General features: G+C 41.2%; 1 protein-coding gene across 1 annotated transcript in view; it reads left to right on the plus strand.

The window, feature by feature from the left end:
- The window catches only part of MTA3 (metastasis associated 1 family member 3), a 168,250-nt gene that overhangs the window by 40,343 nt on the left and 109,625 nt on the right, over positions 1 to 18,282 (plus strand). Inside the window, exon 4 of the mRNA XM_052648380.1 lies at positions 14,548 to 14,674. Within this exon, the coding sequence (XP_052504340.1) occupies positions 14,548 to 14,674 (127 nt within the window). The remainder of the gene's footprint in view (positions 1 to 14,547; positions 14,675 to 18,282) is intronic.

The following is an 18,282-nucleotide window of genomic DNA, read 5'->3' on the forward strand; positions in this document are numbered from 1 at the left end:
TGTATATTATTTTTGATTTGGGGAAGTAAATTTGTAAAAAAAAAAAAAACAAACCAAATTTATAAAATTTGGTTGTTTCAGAGAGGAGGGTCCCTATTACATTGTCTAGAAGGAAAGATCCTAGTTTTCTTTAAAAATATTTAGAAAGTCAAGGTATAAAATACAGTATAATATGTAAAGTGCAGGTCAATGCATTTTCACAGATGTATACATTTCTATTGTTACCACTCAGATCAAGATAGAAGACTCTGTAATACCTCAGCAGATTGCTTTGTGTTCATTAGTACCCTCTTCCTACTCAGATAACCGCTTCTCTGATGTCTGTTACTGCCTGTTAGCTTTGCCTGGTCTCTGATTTTGACTTCATCTCAATGGAGTAGCTATGGTATTTACTCTTTTCGCTTGACTTTTTTTTCACTCATTGCGGTGTCTGTGGGATCCGTCTATGTTATTGCTTGTATCACTAGTTCTTTGTTTTGGTCCAGTAGTATTCATTCTCATGTTGATAGACATTCAGGTGGTTTCCTGTATTGGCTCCTGTGAATAAAACTGCTGTGAACATTCTTTTGGTATACTTAAGCTCGCATTCCTCTCGGGTAAACACTGTGGGGCAGGTGTAAATACACTTTAGTAGTATATTGCAAACAGATTTCCACAGTGGTTGAACCATGTTTTCACTTCGTATGTGAATTCTTGGGCTATATTCTTGAAGAGACTTGGCATTTTCAGGCTTTCAAAGTTTAGCTGTTATGAGACAGCAGGTTTTCTTTTACGAGGCCAAAGCATAATACTTAGGTTAAGTAATATGAGCGCTGAAGTAACCAATTCTCCTGGTTTGCCTGAGACTGAGGGATTTTCTGCATGTAGGAGTTTAGTGTTGTTTTTTGGTGTCTCAGGTGGTAAAGAATCCACCTGCAGTGTGGGAGACTTGGGTTCGATCCCTGGGTTGGGAAGATCCCCTGGAGAAGGGAACGACTCCCCATTCCAGGATTCTGGCCTGGAGAACTCCACGCACTGTATAGCCCCTGGGGGTCACAGAAGCAGCCGCAGCAGCGCGACTCTCACTTCCGGTTTTGTTTCTTTATGGCTGTGCCGGGTCTTTGTTGCTGCGTGGGCTGTTGTCCAGCTGCACTGAGTGGGGGCTGCCCTCCAGTTGCTGTGCGCGGCCTCTCACTGCAGTAGCCTCTCGCTGCAAAGCAAGAATTCTAGGGAGCACAGTCTTCAGCGGTTGCTCTTCCCAGGCTCTAGAGCACAGGCTCAGTAACTATTGTGCACAGACTTAGGTGCCACGAGGCCAGGGATCGAACCTGTGTCTTCTGTATCAGCAGGCTGAGCCGCTCAGCCACCAGAAAGCCCAAGACTTCTAGTTTTAAAACCAGGATAGTTCCTTAAATGAGGCTCTCGGCGTATTTAGGCAGCAGACTGTGAAGGTAAAAGCAGGAAATTCACAGGGTCCAAGCCAAACCCAAGTACAGACGAGGCCCTACCCAGTGGTTGTGTTCTCTAGTCAGGAAAGACAAGGGTCCACTCACTCCACCACCTTTTCTCTTTCAGATCTCAGCTTAAACTGTGTTTCTTCAGAGAAGGGTCAACTGGCCTCTCAGGGCTGTTTCCTCTGTGTTAACTTCCTTTGTTGTATTTATGAAATACCTTATATAACCTTACACTTGGCATATTTTCATTTGAAATGTTTATCAGAGCAGGACATTAATGTCTTCCTCGTAGATATCCCCACAACATATTGGTAGGAACATCAATAAATTTTTTTTTTTCTTCTCTTGGTTGATAGGGTATGGTTGTTGGGGGGGAAGTAGGTGAAATATGGCAGTGCAGATCATTAGAAGATTTATAAACCGTGAGACTTCTTAAAAATCAAAGCAAGAGAGAAATGTGTTGTAGGAAGATGCTGGCTGCTGTGTCTGTAATGAATGGGAGAGGATGATGGGCCTGGGGTTCTGGAAATTTTGGTTACTTCTAAATCCTTTTGTTTCTTAAGTTTTAAAATTGATAGCAAATGGGAAAATGCATGGTGGCATTTTAAGGCTGCATAAAATTCCAGATGGACTTTGAATATGTTATAAGATTGGGCAGCCTTTGCCAGATGCAGTGTTCTTTGAATAAATAAATGTAAGGCAGAAATAGCTTAAATTTCTGATGGGATCCTAACTTGCTATAAAACAACTTATGAATCATCGTATCTCACTATGTGAAGTTAAAATTTCTGTGACAGGTTTCTTAAACCCAGTAAAGTAAAAGAGCTGTGTTTGAGCCAGTTCATGTTTCTCTGTTCAAGTTATACTTTGCGTTCATATTTCTTTTGGATAAGTCAGTTGTTCCTGAATATCTTTCAGGGTATATGTGGTGAAAACCATTTTTATGATAAGACTAAGCTGTCACTAGACGGTCTTCCTGATTCTCTCAGGAGTATATGGCAGAGTTTTTGCACTTGTATGACAAGTTGATGACATCACCATTCAGGATAATTCAGTATTTGCTTGTGATTTCCTGTGTTTTCAAAAATTTCTTTGTTTTAATTTCTAACACAATATTGATAGATATAACCCATGTAAGCAAAACTTTTTTGAAGTCTTTGATAGGACTGAAGAGATAAAGGAGTTCTGAGACTAAATAGGTTGAGAACAGCTGGTATAAGTATTCTGCGCTCCCCCAAAATGTTTTAAAATTAGTGTTTTATACTCTTTTCAATTTCATATGTGATTTTCTTACTTCTCTTAACTTTTCATCCACTTGCAGTATCTCCCTGTTTATGTCATGCATTTCTTTATAGGAGCAGTAAACTCTTGGTGCTTTCCTGGTTTTGAGCTCCAAAATAGGCCACTTTTCTGTTTTGCTCCTCTCCTTTTCTAATCTTCAAAACTCAGAAGTTAGTTGTGTATTTGTAATCATGTGTATATTTCAGAAATTAATGTTACACAGACTATCACTTGAATTTTATATTTTGGAAAGATGATAGAAAGTTGTAGAGAAGGAAATACAGATAATGAAATGATTATCAACTGCAGTGGTGGTCTCATTAAGAAAAAAAGTTTACCATGGATTAGAGTTGAGTTACAGATTTCCTTCTGTTGAGTCCTATTCATTTTTTAATTTTTATTCAATGTTTATTGAAGTTTCTAGGAACCAGAAAAGAGAATAATGTGCTAACTATGAACCTGCCAGCCAGCTTTGTCCTCTCTTGTAGCCCACATTTGCTTTAGATTCTTCGAGTGCTGTGGGCATCCCTTCCCAGCCCCGTTGCCTTCCTGCTTCCCCCATAGGTGGATTGCTATCTCATCTTTGGTGTATCTTTTTCCATTCATCTGTTTATAACTTTTACATATGTACGTATTTACCTAGAGCATTGTTTTTGCCTTTTAAAAAATGATATTTTACATATGTGTCCCTCTACAGATTGCTTTCTCGCTCAATATCAAGTTTTTGCAGTCCGTTGGTGTGTAGATTCACTCATTAATTTTTAACTGCTGAGTAGAAGTTCATTACATAACTATACTGAAATTTATTGTTCTTTTGCGTTTCATTTCCCTTCTGCCCTTTTTTCCAGGTTTAGCTTGTTCTCTTTTATATTATTCATATACCACATATAACTTATCACTTTGTTTTTGTTCATTTAATTTTAAAAAATGTTTGTTTTTATTTATTTATTTGGCTACACCAGGTCTCAGTTGCAGCACTCTGGATCTTCAGTTGTGGTATGTGAATGGTTAGTTGTGTCATGCCAGATCTAGTTCCCTGGCCAGGAATCAAACCTGGGCCCCCTGCATTGGGAGCCTGGAGTCTTAGCCTCTGGACCACCAGGAAAATCCCCACTTACCACTCTAAAAAGTGTACAGTTCAGTGGTTTTTAGTATAATCACAAATTTATGCAACTATAACTATTATTTAATTCCAGGACATTAAAAAAAAAAAATTACTTGACAAAGAAGCCCCATCCCCATGAGCAGTCCCTGCTCTAGTTCCTCCTCCGCTAATCCTCTGCCAACCACCTGTCTACTTCCTGTCTCTCTATTTGCCTGTTCTGGATTTTTCATATCAGTAGTGTCATGTAATATGTGACCTTTTGTGTCTTTCTCTTTTGTAATATTTCATTTAGTTTAATGTCTCAAAGTTCATGTTGTAGCATGAATCAGCCCTTCTTTCCTCTTTATGGCTGAGTGATAAATATGCCAGTGTGTGGATATCCTACATTTATTTATCCATTTATCAGGCATTTTGGTTGCTTCTACTTTTTGGCAGTTAGGAATAATGCTGCTATAAACATTCACATACCAGTTTTGGGTTGACATGTTTTCAGTTCTCCTGGGTATATACCTAGGAAAGGAATTGCTTGGTTACGTGTAACCCTGTTCAGCTATTTGAGGAAGCATTGAGCTGTTTTACAGTGCAGCTGCACCATCTGACATTCTCACGGATAATGCACAAAGATTACAATTTCTCTACATTTTTGCTTATTATCTTTTTGATTATAGTCATTCTAGTTGATGTGAAAAATCTCATGGTGGTTTTGATTTGCATTTCCCTTGTGACTAATGACGTTAAACATCTTTTCATGTACTAATTGGCTCTTTGTGTATCTTTTTGAAGAAATGTCTATTCAAATTCTTTGCCCATTATTTAACTGGGTTGTCTTTTTATTGTTACAAGAGTTCTTTGTTCCGGGTACTAGACCCTTATGAGTTACATGATTTGCAGACATTTTCTCCCATTCTATGGGTTGTGTCTTTGCTTTCTTGAGAGTACCCTTTTAATCACAAAAAAATTAACACTAATTCTAATTTACCTGTCTTTTCTTTGGTTTCTTATGATTTATTTAGGGGGAGTTGGTGATGGCCAGGGAGGCCTGGCGTGCTGTGATTCATGGGGTCGCAAAGAGTCAGACACGACTGAGCGACTGAACTGAACTGAATGAAGAAACTATTGCTTAGTCTAAGGTCATGAAGATTTACACTTGTGTTTCATTCTAAACATTTTATAAAATTTTTAGCTCTTGCATTTAGGTCTTTGACCTATTTTGAATTAGTGGTGTGAGAGTCCAGCTCTATTCATCATATGTAGGTGTCTGGTGGTTGTTAGCACTGTTCGTAGAAGAGTGTTCATTCCCCTGGGCTTTCCAGGTGGCTCAGTGGTAAAGAATCTGCCTGCCAATGCAGGAGACATGGGTTCGCTCCCTGGGAAGATCCCCTGGAGAAGGAAATGGCAACTCCTCCAGTATTCTTGCCTGGGAAACCCCCTGAACAGAAGAGCCTGGTGAGCTACACAAAGAGTTGGACACGACTCGTTGTGTAGAGTTGGACACGACTCGTTGTGTAGAGTTGGACACAACTGTCTGGAGTCCAGTGGAGTCACAAAGAGTTGGACACGACTGAGCAGCTGAGCACACATGCACCTTCATTCCCCCGATGAATTGTCTTGGCACTCTTGTCCAGAATCATTTAACAGGAAGAGTGGGCTTATTTCTGTACTGCCAGGTATATTCTAATTAATCTATGCCTGCTATTATGTCAGTACCTCATAGTCCTGGTTGTCATAGCTTTTATCTTTTATTTTTTGGCCACACAGCATGCAGGGTTTTAATTCCCCAACGGGGTTTCCCTGGTAGCTCAAACGATAAAGAATTCACCTGCCATGCGGGAAACCTGGGTTTGTTTTGATCCCTGGGTTGGGAAGATCCCCTGGAAGAGGTCTTGGCAACCCACTCCAGTATTCTTGCCTGGAGAATCCCCATGGACAGAGGAACCTGGCAGGCTACTGTCTGTGGGGTTGCAAAGAGTCGGACACAACTGAGTGACTAAACACACACACATAAAACCAGGGATCAAATCCTTGCCCCCTTCAGGGGATGCGTGGAGTCTTAACCACAGGGCCACAAGGGAAGTCACTGGTGGTTGTAGCTTTGAAGTAAGCTTTGAAATCTGAAAGTGTGAGTCCTTCTAAATTTGTTCATAGCTGTGGAGGATTGCTTATGTCCATATGAATTTTAGAATTAGTTGGCCAATTTTTGTGAAAAAGGCTATTGGAATTTTGGTAGGGGTTGCACTGAATCTGTAAATCAATTTAGGGAGTATTGCCATCTTAACCATATTAAATCCTCCAATATGTGAACATAGTTTTTCCATTTATTTAGGTGTCTTTAAAATTTCTTGTAAGAATGTTTTGTCATTTTTAGTATATGAGTTTTGTCTTTTGTTAAATATAGTCCTGAGTATTTTTTTTCCTTTTGACGCTATTGTAAATGAAATATCCTTAGTTTCAGTCTGAATTATTCAGTGCTATTGATGAAACTATCATTGATGTTTGTTTATTGATCATTTGCTTTTAGATTGCCAAATCTTTTCTTTCTTTCTTTAATATTTATATATTTATTTGGCTGCCTGGGATCTTCCGTCTTTAGTTGTGGCATGTGGGATCTTTCAGTTCAGTTCAGTTGCTCAGTCGTGTCCGACTCTTTGCGACCCCATGAAGTGCAGCACGCCAAGCCTCCCTGTCCATCACCTACTCCTGGAGTTTACCCAAACTCATGTCCATTGAGTTGGTGATGCCATCCAGTCATCTCATCCTGTGTCGTCCCCTTCTCCTCCTGCCTTCAATCTTTCCTAACATCAGGGTCTTTTCAAATGAGTCAGTTCTTCGCATCAGGTGGCCCAAATATTGGAGTTTCAGCTTCACCATCAGTCCTTCCAGTGAACACCCAGGACTGATTTCCTTTAGGATGGACTGGTTGGATCTCCTTGCAGTCCAAGAGACTTTCCAGAATCTTCTCCACCACCACAGTTCAAAAGCATCAATTCTTCAGTGCTCAGGTTTCTTTATAGTCCAACTCTCACATCCATACATGACTACTGGAAAAACCATAGCCTTCACTAGACGGATCTTTGTTGACAAAGTAATGTCTCTGCTTTTTAATATGTGGGATCTTTAGTTATAGGCATATGATGAAGCTCCCAGTTGCAGCATGTGGGATCCATTTCCCTGACCAGGGATTGAATCCAAGTCCCCTGCATTGGCAGTGTGGAGTCCTGGCCACTGGGCTACCCGGGAAGTCCCTGCCAAACCTTTTCTTTGTCTTCATTCGGATAGTTCCCTGAAAGCTCAACTGTCATAAAAATCCTTCTAATTTTATTCAACTTGCCTTTTCTTTTTTTCCCTCTTACCAGGCAGGCTTGAGTTGCATCAATACTGAGCTATTTTCAGTCAAATAATATGCCTTCAAACATTTTAGTACTTCTTAAATGTGTCTCTAGACAAAATTTTAACCACCTGCTTTCCTGTATGTTCTGTACCAGCTCACATCATCATTGTTGGCGGATAGTTCATTAAAATGGGGACTTGAGGATGTTGAATAACCTGTGGAAAACTCTCCTTCTACCTGCCCGCACCACACCCCCCATCCTAACTAGCATTTAGAAATTATAATTTTGATTAGTTCTGAAAAATACCCAGTTCAGGCAAACAAAGTGAAAGTCACTCAGGCGTGTCCAACTCTTTGCGGCCCCATGACTATACAGTCCGTGGAATTCTCTAGGCCAGAATACTGGAGAAGGTAGCCTTTCCTTCTCCAGGGGATCTTCCCAACCCAGGAATTGAACCGGGATCTCCTGCATTGCAGGCGGATTCTTTACCAACTGAGCTACCAGGGAAGCCCTTTCAGGAAAAGAACTGAGAAACAGTAAAGACGTTTCCTTGCCTAGGTTCTCACCCTCTTTGTTCAGATACCTAAACTGTCTGTTGCCTCTTCTGGCCCAGTTACATGTCACATGCTCAGTCTCTCTGAAGTTTTGCTTGAGTCCATGACTGTAACCTGCTGTGGAGATTGGTCTGTACCCTGTACCTGGATGCTCTCTTTCTTCACTACTCAGCTAGTTTGATTTCTTCTCTGACACCTGCTTTCTGGACATAGTTTTTGCTAGCCTTACCTAGCCCCTTTGAGGCTGTGTGTGTAGTGCTGACTTGCTGAGCTCTGCGGCCGTGGGTTCTTTCTCATCCTGCAGTCTAAAGCTTTGAAATTTGTAGGACCCTTGCTGGGTTGATCTCAGTTAAGTACAGTGATACTTATTTTATAAATAAATAAATTTGTGTTTATTGTTTGTTAAAACTTCACACAGTCCCTTGGTGTGGTTTCTTTCTGCACTCTGTCTCCAGTTTATGACCCTAGTGCCTTAGTGCTTAATAAACTGCCCTGAAGTGTTGCCACCTGGTGTCAGTCTCTTCTGTTGCTGTCCTGTTTATGTGGGACTTCTACTTTAATAACTTTATAAGGTAGCAAATTTGATATTCCGTCAAACTTGGAAAATGGTTTTAAAAAATTATAAATGTATTACCATGGACATGGTTTTTGATGATAGTCATATTTGATCTTTTAAATTTTTCATTGTCAAAATGTCAGTTTTTGCCATTATGGTTTGCATAGTGTTTTTTTTTATCTTTAATCCTATTTTTATTTATTTATTTTTTAATATTAATTTTTAATTTTTTATTTATTTTTTAAATATTTTTTATTTTTTTAATTTTAAAATCTTTAATTCTTACATGTGTTCCCAAACATGAATGAATGTTAATGGGATGGGAGTCATTCTTGTTCAGAAGCTAATATAAATTTATACAAAAATGTAAATGAAATTTAACTAGTAAACTTGAGAAAATGAGTTTTAGATGCTGTTTTGGTGACTTCTGTGTTGCTTAGATTGAACTTAAGAAATTTTATTCTTTTCACCCAATATCAAGAGATTGTACGAGAAAATAAGATTTGCTGTTGTTACCATTATCTGTAGAGTTTGCTGCTATTTTGGCCCTATAGGGTATACATTAGAATTCAGTTAGCTGTGTTTTATGGAACAACAATGTATCAAATCCTAATTAGGTAATGAGTATAACTTCCTATGTGGTATTTGCTGGTGCCAATGGTGCCAGTGCAGTGATAACGTCATTGATCTCCACTGGTGAAATGTTATTATACTTGCAAGTAAATGGCTCTTTTAGTGTTGCACTTCTATTTGAGTAGTTAATTATAAGGAACATTCAAAGAATTTAATTTAATTAAATTAATTAATTTATTTATTTTCACACTTGAAACAGTTTATTTGAGGGCTGCTTCCTCCCTCCCAGGAGGGCCGGGCCTGTGTCCCCACCCCCAGCTCTCGCACTGTTCCTGGGATCTCCCAGGGGCACCGGGGCCATCCTCACAGCAGCTGAGAGACTGGGACAAGTCTCCTCCTCTATGTCGCTGTAAAGATACCGCTGGGTTCCTAGAAGGGGCCGCTGAAGACTGTAGAGGGCTGCCCGGCACTCCTGGCCCCAGATGTCTCTTTGGCTAGCGAGACGTTCCAGGAGGACGGAAGCCACAACTTCCCGGGAGCCACGCCTCCCGGAAGGCAGGCAACCAGAAGCCACGCCTCCCGGAAGCCCCCAGTGGGGGTCTGATAGGCCCTGGTCCACTGTGGGGGACACCTCTGGTGCTAGCCTGGTCCTCAGGCAGGGCTATCGGTTGGGGAGAAGAGACTGGGTGGTCTGCGGTCCTGCCTAGAATATCCTCGAATATGGGGCAGCTCCTCAAAATAGCCGAGACCACCGAGGTCTGGGGCACTGAGGACTGTGGCTCTCACAGGAAAGTCAGGACCTCAACCTCCGGGATGTTTCCGGTCCATCAGGGTTGGGGGCGGGGAGGAGGCCCTGAGGCCCGGGTGGGTGGGGGTCAGTGCAGGGTGGGCACCAGCAGCAGCAGTAGGGCCCCGGCCAGCAGTGCCAGTGAGGATGGGCAGGCAGCCTGGTGGGCAGCATCCGAGGGACCGCTGGGGGGCTGAGGGTTGCAGTCGGTGGTGTAGGGCTCCACGCAGGCAGCAAAGGCCATGACATGCGCCATGAAGGTCTGCTCCTGCACGCCGTGCATCAGGTGTGCCCACGGGCCTCGTGCAAACACTGCCACGTCCTCACCGGCGTGGGTTTCGCTCCCTAGGGGCACTGCGGCTTGCTGCTGGTACTCGGGGTCCATGCTCTGCTTTTCATTCACATCGGGTCGTGAGCCCATGTACAGCCGGTATCCCGGGCCGTTGCCATAGAGGAGGGAGGTATAGGACTTGCCATCTCCGGCCTTGCCATCAGCCAGCCTGAAAATGGAGGTTCCACGAAGTGGGTAGCCACCGAAAGTGAAGACATGGGAGTGGTAGGCGGTGACGAGGGTCAGTGTGTCTGCTTCACTGGTGAGCTGGCTAGCCTTGGCGATGGCATTGTCGAACATGATCGTCTCATTCAGTGCCCGATAAGCTATGTTGGCATGATGTCCATGGTCAATGCAGCCTCCCTCCACGAAGAGGAAGAAGCCCCTAGGGTTTCTGTTCAGCACACGCAGGGCTGACTCTGTCATCTCCTCCAGGGATGGGTCCGTGGTGTGGTCTCGGAAGATGTCATAGGCCATTTCTCCTGGCTGAAAGAGGCCCATGGGGTGTGTTACACTGGAGTCACTGGCTACCTGAAGGAGCGCTGTGCGGTTCCACACATACTGGGCTCCCTGGTGCTTGGCCTGCCACTCCTGCACCAGGTTCCGCTTGTTCTTCTGGACTCCATTCTCATCTGGGTATTCAGGGTCTGGGGTCCCCTCAGGAAACATGTACTTTCGGCCTCCTCCCAGGATCACATCAATGTCCATGTTGTAGACGAGCTGAGTGGCCATGTCCCGGCAGCCATACCTCTGGGCATCGGCAGGCAGGTCGGCGTCAGAGAACCAGTCTCGATTCACAGTGTGCGGGTAAGCCCCGGCTGGGGAGGCGTCCTGGACCCTGGTGGTGGTCACCACTCCCACTGACTTCCCTGCTTTCTTGGCCCGGTTCATCACAGATGTGACCTCATTCCCACGTGTCATGTTGCACTGGTCGAAGTGGGGGGCTGCACTTACACCAATGGTCCTCATGTTGGTCTTGACCCCACACAGGTAGGTGGTGGACGTGCCTGCGCTATCGGGCACATCTCTGTGCACGTAGTATGTCTGGGGGCAGAGATGCCTTCAGCTCTCCATTCAAAGAATTTTAAATCACGTTATTCAGTTTTTGAACTTGGTGGATCTTTTTCTAAATCAGTTTTTAATTTTTGCAAGTTCATTTTCAATTCAGAGTTTTAAACGTTTGAGGGTAGAAAACATTTGATACTTAGTCTAGTCATTGCCCTCATACCATTTAAAAGAACAACAGCTAGAGGGTCACATATGATAAAATTTCTTGCGGTCCTGGATCCTTATGTAAGGAATTTGTAAGAAAAGGTTATGAGGAGCAGAAATGTGTTACTGTTGGTGCGTGTTTTGCCAGTCAGTGTCCAAAACTTAAAGCCTCTGGGGCCTCACCTTGGGCTTTACTTCCTGTGAGAGAAGCCAGCCACCCCTTCCTTGACTCTTGAGTTCTCAGTAGGTACACAGTCTGTCCTGTTCCCATAGATACACAGTCTGGTCTGGTCCCATAGATACACAGTCTGGTCTGGTCCAGGGAAGGCTGCGGAGCATCTGAACCTCTGCAGGTATGGATCCCAACAAACTGGAAGATTCTTAAAGAGATGGGAATACCAGATAACCTGACCTGCCTCCTGCGAAACTGGTATGCAGGTCAAGAAACAGCAGTTAGAACCAGGCGTGAAATAACGGAGTGGTTCCAAACTGCAGCATGTCAGGCTGCATCACCATCTCCCAGAGTTTGCTCAAACTCATGTCACCATCCATAGTGATTATGGAGCCCAAGAAAATAAAGTCTGTCACTGTTTCCATTGTTTCCACATCTATTTGCTATGAAGTGATGGGACTGGATGCCGTGATGTTCGTTTTTTGAATGTTGAGTTTTAAGCCAACTTTCACTCTCCTCTTTCACTTTCTCAAGAGGCGCTTCAGTTCCTCTTCGCTTTTTGCCATAAGGATGGTGTCATCTGTATATCTGAGTTTATTGATATTTCTCCCAGTAATCTTGATCCAGCTTGTGCTTCATTCATCCCAGCATTTCTCATGATGTAATCCGCGTATAAGTTAAATAAGCAGGGTAACAATATATAGCCTTGACGACGTATTCCTTTCCAATTTGGAACCAGTCCATCCATTGTTCCATGTTCGGTTCTAACTATTGATTCTTGACCTGCATACAGGTTTTGTAGGAGACAGGTAAGGTGGTCTGGTATTCCCATCTCTTTAGGAATTTTCCAGTTTATTGTGATCCACACAGTCAAAGACTTTAGCATAATCAATGAAGAGAAGTAGATGTTTTTCCTGGGATTCTCTTGCTTTTTCTGTGATCCAACGGATGTCTGTATTCCTAACACTAGACATCAGAAATGAAAAAAAAATTGTAAAGAAATTCATATTTATTTATGGGTATAATAATACATGCATTGATGATGAAGCAGCAGCAATATGATTCCTTATAGTAGCCTCCTGTGATTGTGATTGCTTCACAGGAACCTAGCCTATACTTAGGGCAAGTACACTATTGGAAACATTGTTGCATTAAAAAAAATCACTTACCTGTTATAATATGCTTATGAATAGTTTTTCCAAATACAGGAGAGAGGCCTAAGTGTTAGTCACTCAGTCGTATCTGACTGTTTGTAGCCACAAGGCTCCTCTGTCCATAGGCAAGAATATTGGAGTGGGTAGCCATTCCCTTCTCCAGGGAATCTTCTCGACCCAGGGATCGAACTTGGCTCTCCTGCATTGCAGGCAGATTCTTTACAGTCTGAGCCACCAGGGAAGCCCCAGTGTAGCATAATGAATGGTAATGTAATTCTTTGAAAGGAATGTTGTAAAACGCTAAGGAAACTAACATAGTATTAATTTTTATTAAATATCCCTCACCTTATGCCTGTGTAAGGTTAGACTAGTATCTGCATGTTTTATGAATTGATGACTGTTTTTATTAATTTCCTTGATATTTGTTTTTTCTTTATTTTTAAAGTTAATTGTTTATTTTTGGCTAGTTCTTTGTTCCTGTGCGAGGGCTTTCTCTAGTTGCAGCAAGTGGGGACCACTCTGTAGTTGCCGTGCAAGGGTTTCCCATTGCGGTGGCTTCTCTTGTGGAGCACAGGTTCTTGGGCATGTGGGCTTCCTGGTTGCAGAGCATGGGCTCTGTAGTTGTGACACTCGGGCTTAGTTACCCTATGGCATATGAGATTTTCTTGGAGCAAGTGAACCTGTGTCTCCTGCATTGGCAGGCGGATTCTTTACCACTGAGCCACCAGGGAAGTCCTTTCTTGATATTTCTAAGCTACCGGGTTCATCTGTAAATATTTTCAATTGTTGCAAACCTCCAGAAAATTTCCAGTATACTGTATTTAAGTCTAGATAAAAGTGGACCCGTTAAGGTCAAGCTCACATTGTTCAGAGGTGAACTTCGTTCAGTGATGCAAGTTTGACCTTGCTGTTTTCAGAGTTGATAGTTTACCATGTAGTTCTAGGTTGAATGTCATGTCTCCTCTTGGATGGCGCTGCTCTGTATCTTAGCGTGCGGTATTGCTGTTCATCTGTGATTCCAGTGCAGATTCTGGTTTCTTTGGTGTGCTTATACTTTGTTCCTATAAATGGTGGTAGTCTTCTCATGCCATTACTTAAAAAAAAAAAGTTAAGTTTGCTGGTAATTCAATCAGGACACTCATTCTTACTGGACACTTAGTAAGGGGAAATTTTCTTGAATCATTTCTTTGATAAGTCTTTCCTTATCCCCCTTCTCCCCTCCCTGCACCACTCCCCCTCCACACACACACACAAAAGACATAAGAGAGTCTGTTTTCTCGATTGTTTCTTTCTGGAACTTTTATTAGTTGGATGTTGGACCACATGAATTCTTGTTTAATTTTTTAATCTTTTGGTTTTCAGTTGTCTTAATTTTGGGGAGATTTCATTAGTGTTGTCTTCTAATTCTATTAGTTTTTTTTGTGTTAATCAAATTTGAAATGTGTTACACTATTTGTTTTCTGATTATACTATTTTTAAATGGAGTATTCTGGGATTCATTTATTGTGTTATAGACAGACTTTTGACGCTTTTCTCCTGCTTTTTTGATCTCACCCCACTTTTCCCTTCTCGCAATACTTGGCATCTTCGAGGACTGAGTCAGTACATGCCTTGTGCCACACTTCTCCACAGCAAACCTTTCTGTACACACATAGATTGTCACTTCCTCCTCTTGACTGTGTGTAGTGTTTTTTAATTTTTTTAATGTCTCCTTTCCATCTTCTAAAACTGTTATTGTTGAAAATCTTCCATTGTTGCTTCATTTTTTATTGTCATTGAAATGTTAGTATATTTTCATTGCTATTTTGGTGTGATTTCTTGGGGGAAGAAAGATACGTAAGATTTATGCGTTGTTTCATCTGCCATCTTAAAATTGGAGTTCTTCCTTTGAGGCCTAGGTAACTAAATTGGTTGTAATTCATATTACAAGTTAAATGTGTAAGCTTGAAATCAATTAGTTTGAACAAAGTATTGAATTAAAGCCTGATTCAGTCTATCTTAATAACCAAAATAGATAATACAGTTTGTAATAATGCCTTTTTTGAATTTTATTTGTGTAGAAGAAATTGAGGAAGAATCTGAAACAACAGTTGAGGCTGACTTGACCGATAAACAGAAACATCAGTTGAAACATAGGGAACTCTTTTTGTCGCGCCAATACGAATCTCTGCCCGCCACACATATCAGGTAAGAACTTTTTAGATGTTGGTCTGATGTTCTGAGAAATACTATGACAATTGAAAGAAACAAAACTAAAACAACCTTTTGGAAGCATTTTCCAAACTCAACAATCTTGCTCAAATCAGTTCACTAAGGGCTTCATTATGTAGTCTTATCTTGAAAATTTATAGTTTATATTAGCATTTTAAAGCCCTGCACATGTTATGCAGTCAAGTAACCATGTTGGCTTTGTTTTAATCTGGACTTTTCCAATCGTTTAAGTTATCTATTAGCGTATTGCAGAACAGTGTCCAGCAGACACCGTTTTGGGAAGTGCTGGTCTTCTCCAGATTCCTAGGAAAAAATACAGTTATTAGGGTCCAAGAACTAGAACCCAAGATCTGGTTCCCAGACAAGTGTCTCTTGACCTTGTAGGATACAGGACCTCCTATTTATTTATTTTGGAGGGCCTCTGGAACGAAAAATGCCTATTCTTTACTGCTCACTCACTTGAATCTGCTCTGTACATTGATGGAATGAAAAGTGAAATTCAGTCCCTGGTTTGTAGTTTGGGGAGAATGGTGGTGGTCTTTTTCATCTGCTGGTGGCAAGATTTAGGCATAGATTAAGGTCTTTGTAAGTGCTGTCTGCAGTAGGTGCATCTTAGAGGTATAACAGAATGTTTAAACTCAGAAAACAGGCAGTTACTGACTCGGTGTCAGGAAGGCTTCAGAAGGAGTTGGCATTTACTCAGTCTTTGAGAGATTGGGGGGCATCTGGTAAAAGGAAACAGGTGAGCATGAGTGTGGGCAGGGAGCAGCTTGTCTAGGGCGGTGGGTGTCGGGGAATGCAGTGTTTTTGTCCCCTTGTATTAAAGAAGTTCCTTCAACTTTTGTTCACAATCTTTATTCTTTTCTTCACCCTTCACTAGTTATGCTTGTCTTTAAAGCTGTTTATATACAGAAATAAAATGTAATAACTTTATTAAAAAAAATTGTCCCTTCCTCTTTAGTCCTGAACGTCTATATTGTATCTAAGTCTGTCTTCTTCGGGCTCAAACATGTTTGGAGACTTCCTGAAACTCTGGTTTGGTCTTCATAACACTCCACAATTCCCCTGACCTTTGTGTATCTTGTACTTCTCTTTTCAGAAATGGACACAGAGATCTTCTAAGACAGAAAATGTATGACAAAGATATTAGAACCCCTTTTTTCCAAATCTTTTCAGAGATAGCTTGATCCTCCTCAATAGTTAACATCATATATAATTGCTTTTCTTCTTTTTTTTTTTTTAGTTTTTTTAGGGAGCACTGTGCTTAGGTTGGTGAGAGTTAGTATTACTATGTTCTGTGTGACTTAGGGCCCTTTGTTAGAAAAGATAATCAGGCCAGATAATGTGGGAACAGTCATTTAAGCTAAAAATAGGGGTATTTCAAAAAATAGGAAAGTAAGTTACTTTTTGCTGAAAGAGATGAAACATGAATACATATTTTATAATTTTCTTAAAGATACAGGTAACTAATAAATGCTGAAGAGCCATATGCATTTATCATTTAATTGGAAGAAGCTAGAATATAAAGATTCATTTTAAGCTCAAAAAGTTATGTGGCCAGTCATAAGACTCTTGCCAGAATGAGAATCTGACAAATGGTTTTAAAAATGTATCCAAAACACGCAAGTATATTTTTAATTTACCCTCCTGATAGCTTGGAATCTGTTTATAAGAAATGTTGGTTTCCTTTAACAGATTGCTTGGAATGGAAAAACTAGTGAAGAATTTTTCATCTTTCACAAGGACTGAGACAGTATATTGCAAGGGATACATCCCTTTGTTGAACATGGAAATTACATAGACTACATGATCCTTCAGTCATGTTGAACACATTTTCTGAATATATTCTCAGTTAGGGAGCTCACTAACTGCTTGATTAAAAAAAAGACAAGGTCCCCAGCTTGTAAACTTAGGGAATTTACCCTGTGCCATTCTTTCGAATTATGGGAAAGAGATATAGACATTTGAGGCGTTTGTTTTCAGATTTTTTTTGTTCTCAGAGTTGAGGGGTTGTAGTGTTTTCTCACCTTTGGCTCTGATTTTCAAACAGCAGAATGAAATTAGGGGCAGTCTCTGGCCAAAGCATGGCACCGTGCTAACCAGCCCTCATGTTGATGTAGAGCAAGGGCAGTTTGGAGTGATGTTGACATTTTGCTAATGTTGAAGTCGTGCCCTATCTGTTGTGCTGTAACAGGAGAAAATTACTGAAGTCCCATTGTTCTTTGGCAGCAAAGAGGGGTAATTTGATGAATACTGGCTTTTTATTCTCAGAGGCATTGTCGAGTGCCCAGAATCTGCTTGGTGCTGTATGGAACAGAGGAGAAAACCTGACTGAGGCATTCCTAAGGTCTTTGTAGTTTTTGTGATCTATAATATTAGCCAGATGCTACAAACTTCCAAAGCGGCAGGAAGAGACAGCTTTTCAGGACTTCCTTTCCATTTTATTGAAAGAGAATGAATAGGACCAGGACAGTTCTGGGGAGAGTTAGCAATTCACCTTTTGTTTGTGAGATAGGTGGGGTTTGAACATGAGAATTCCTTTGGAACATTATTTGGGGAGTGAAGGCAAGAGATAGCATGCTTCCTGCATAGTGCCTTAGGTCACTAATAATAGATTGTATGCTGCATGGGTTATATAAAGCACTGTAAAATTTATTTTTATGCTAGCTAGACCCATCACAGTGTGTGTGTGGGGTGTGTGTGTGTGTGTGTAAAACACAGTGTTCAGTTATATACAGTCCATGTTTATTGAACTTGGCTTTTAAAAATTGTAATATTTATTGAGCCATTATGATAAGTGTTATTCCATTTGCTTTACGTGTATTTTATTTGATCTTCACGTTGAGTTTGTAACGTGCATATCAGAGACAGAAAGCAAGCTACGTTTTGGTAGCTTGTTGGGTAGAGAGGCTCTTTAATTTCCTATTTCTTTTTTCAAATGATGTTTTTGTTTACTCAAGTTGAATGGTCAGAACTGAATTAAAAACTGAGTTAAGCATAAACTATACTATTGTAGTGTTAGAGATATGAATAGTGACTGGGAACTAGCGACTTGATTTAGTGCCCAAGTTTGTGGATGTGCCTTGCATTTGGTCCAGTGTCACTTTTTCCTTACCTTGAAACCACAAAGCTTGTTTTCTTAAAAGCTAATTACAGCATTGTATATGTAGTGATTAATACCACTTCTCTGCCTCTAGTGTAGCCAGTTAGTCATATTTAATTAGCGCCAATCCTTTCCTGCTTGCCAATCTTGGGATCTGGATCACAGCCTTTGAAGTCATGCTTCATTGTGTCTTAAAAGGATTTTGTTAGGTACCTGTTGATTATTGGCTCCAACGCGTCCTGTCATAAGGGCTTTTGGGCTGGATGATTTCTCCAAGTCTTGTTATGAGCAGTGAGTAGTGACAGAGCAAGCATTATATCTGTGTTGTTAGACCTGGCCCTCGCTCAGAGCATGACTGGTGAGGATCCTGCCTTCCTCATTGCTTAACCTTGACAAAATCCAGAGAAATTCTTACAGAACCTAAATTTAGTGTCAGCAATGACACCCCACTCCAGTACTCTTGCCTGGAAAATCCCATGGA

The sequence above is a fragment of the Budorcas taxicolor genome, chromosome 11 (genome assembly GCF_023091745.1).
Source record: "Budorcas taxicolor isolate Tak-1 chromosome 11, Takin1.1, whole genome shotgun sequence".
NCBI classification, from domain to species: Eukaryota; Metazoa; Chordata; class Mammalia; order Artiodactyla; family Bovidae; genus Budorcas; species Budorcas taxicolor.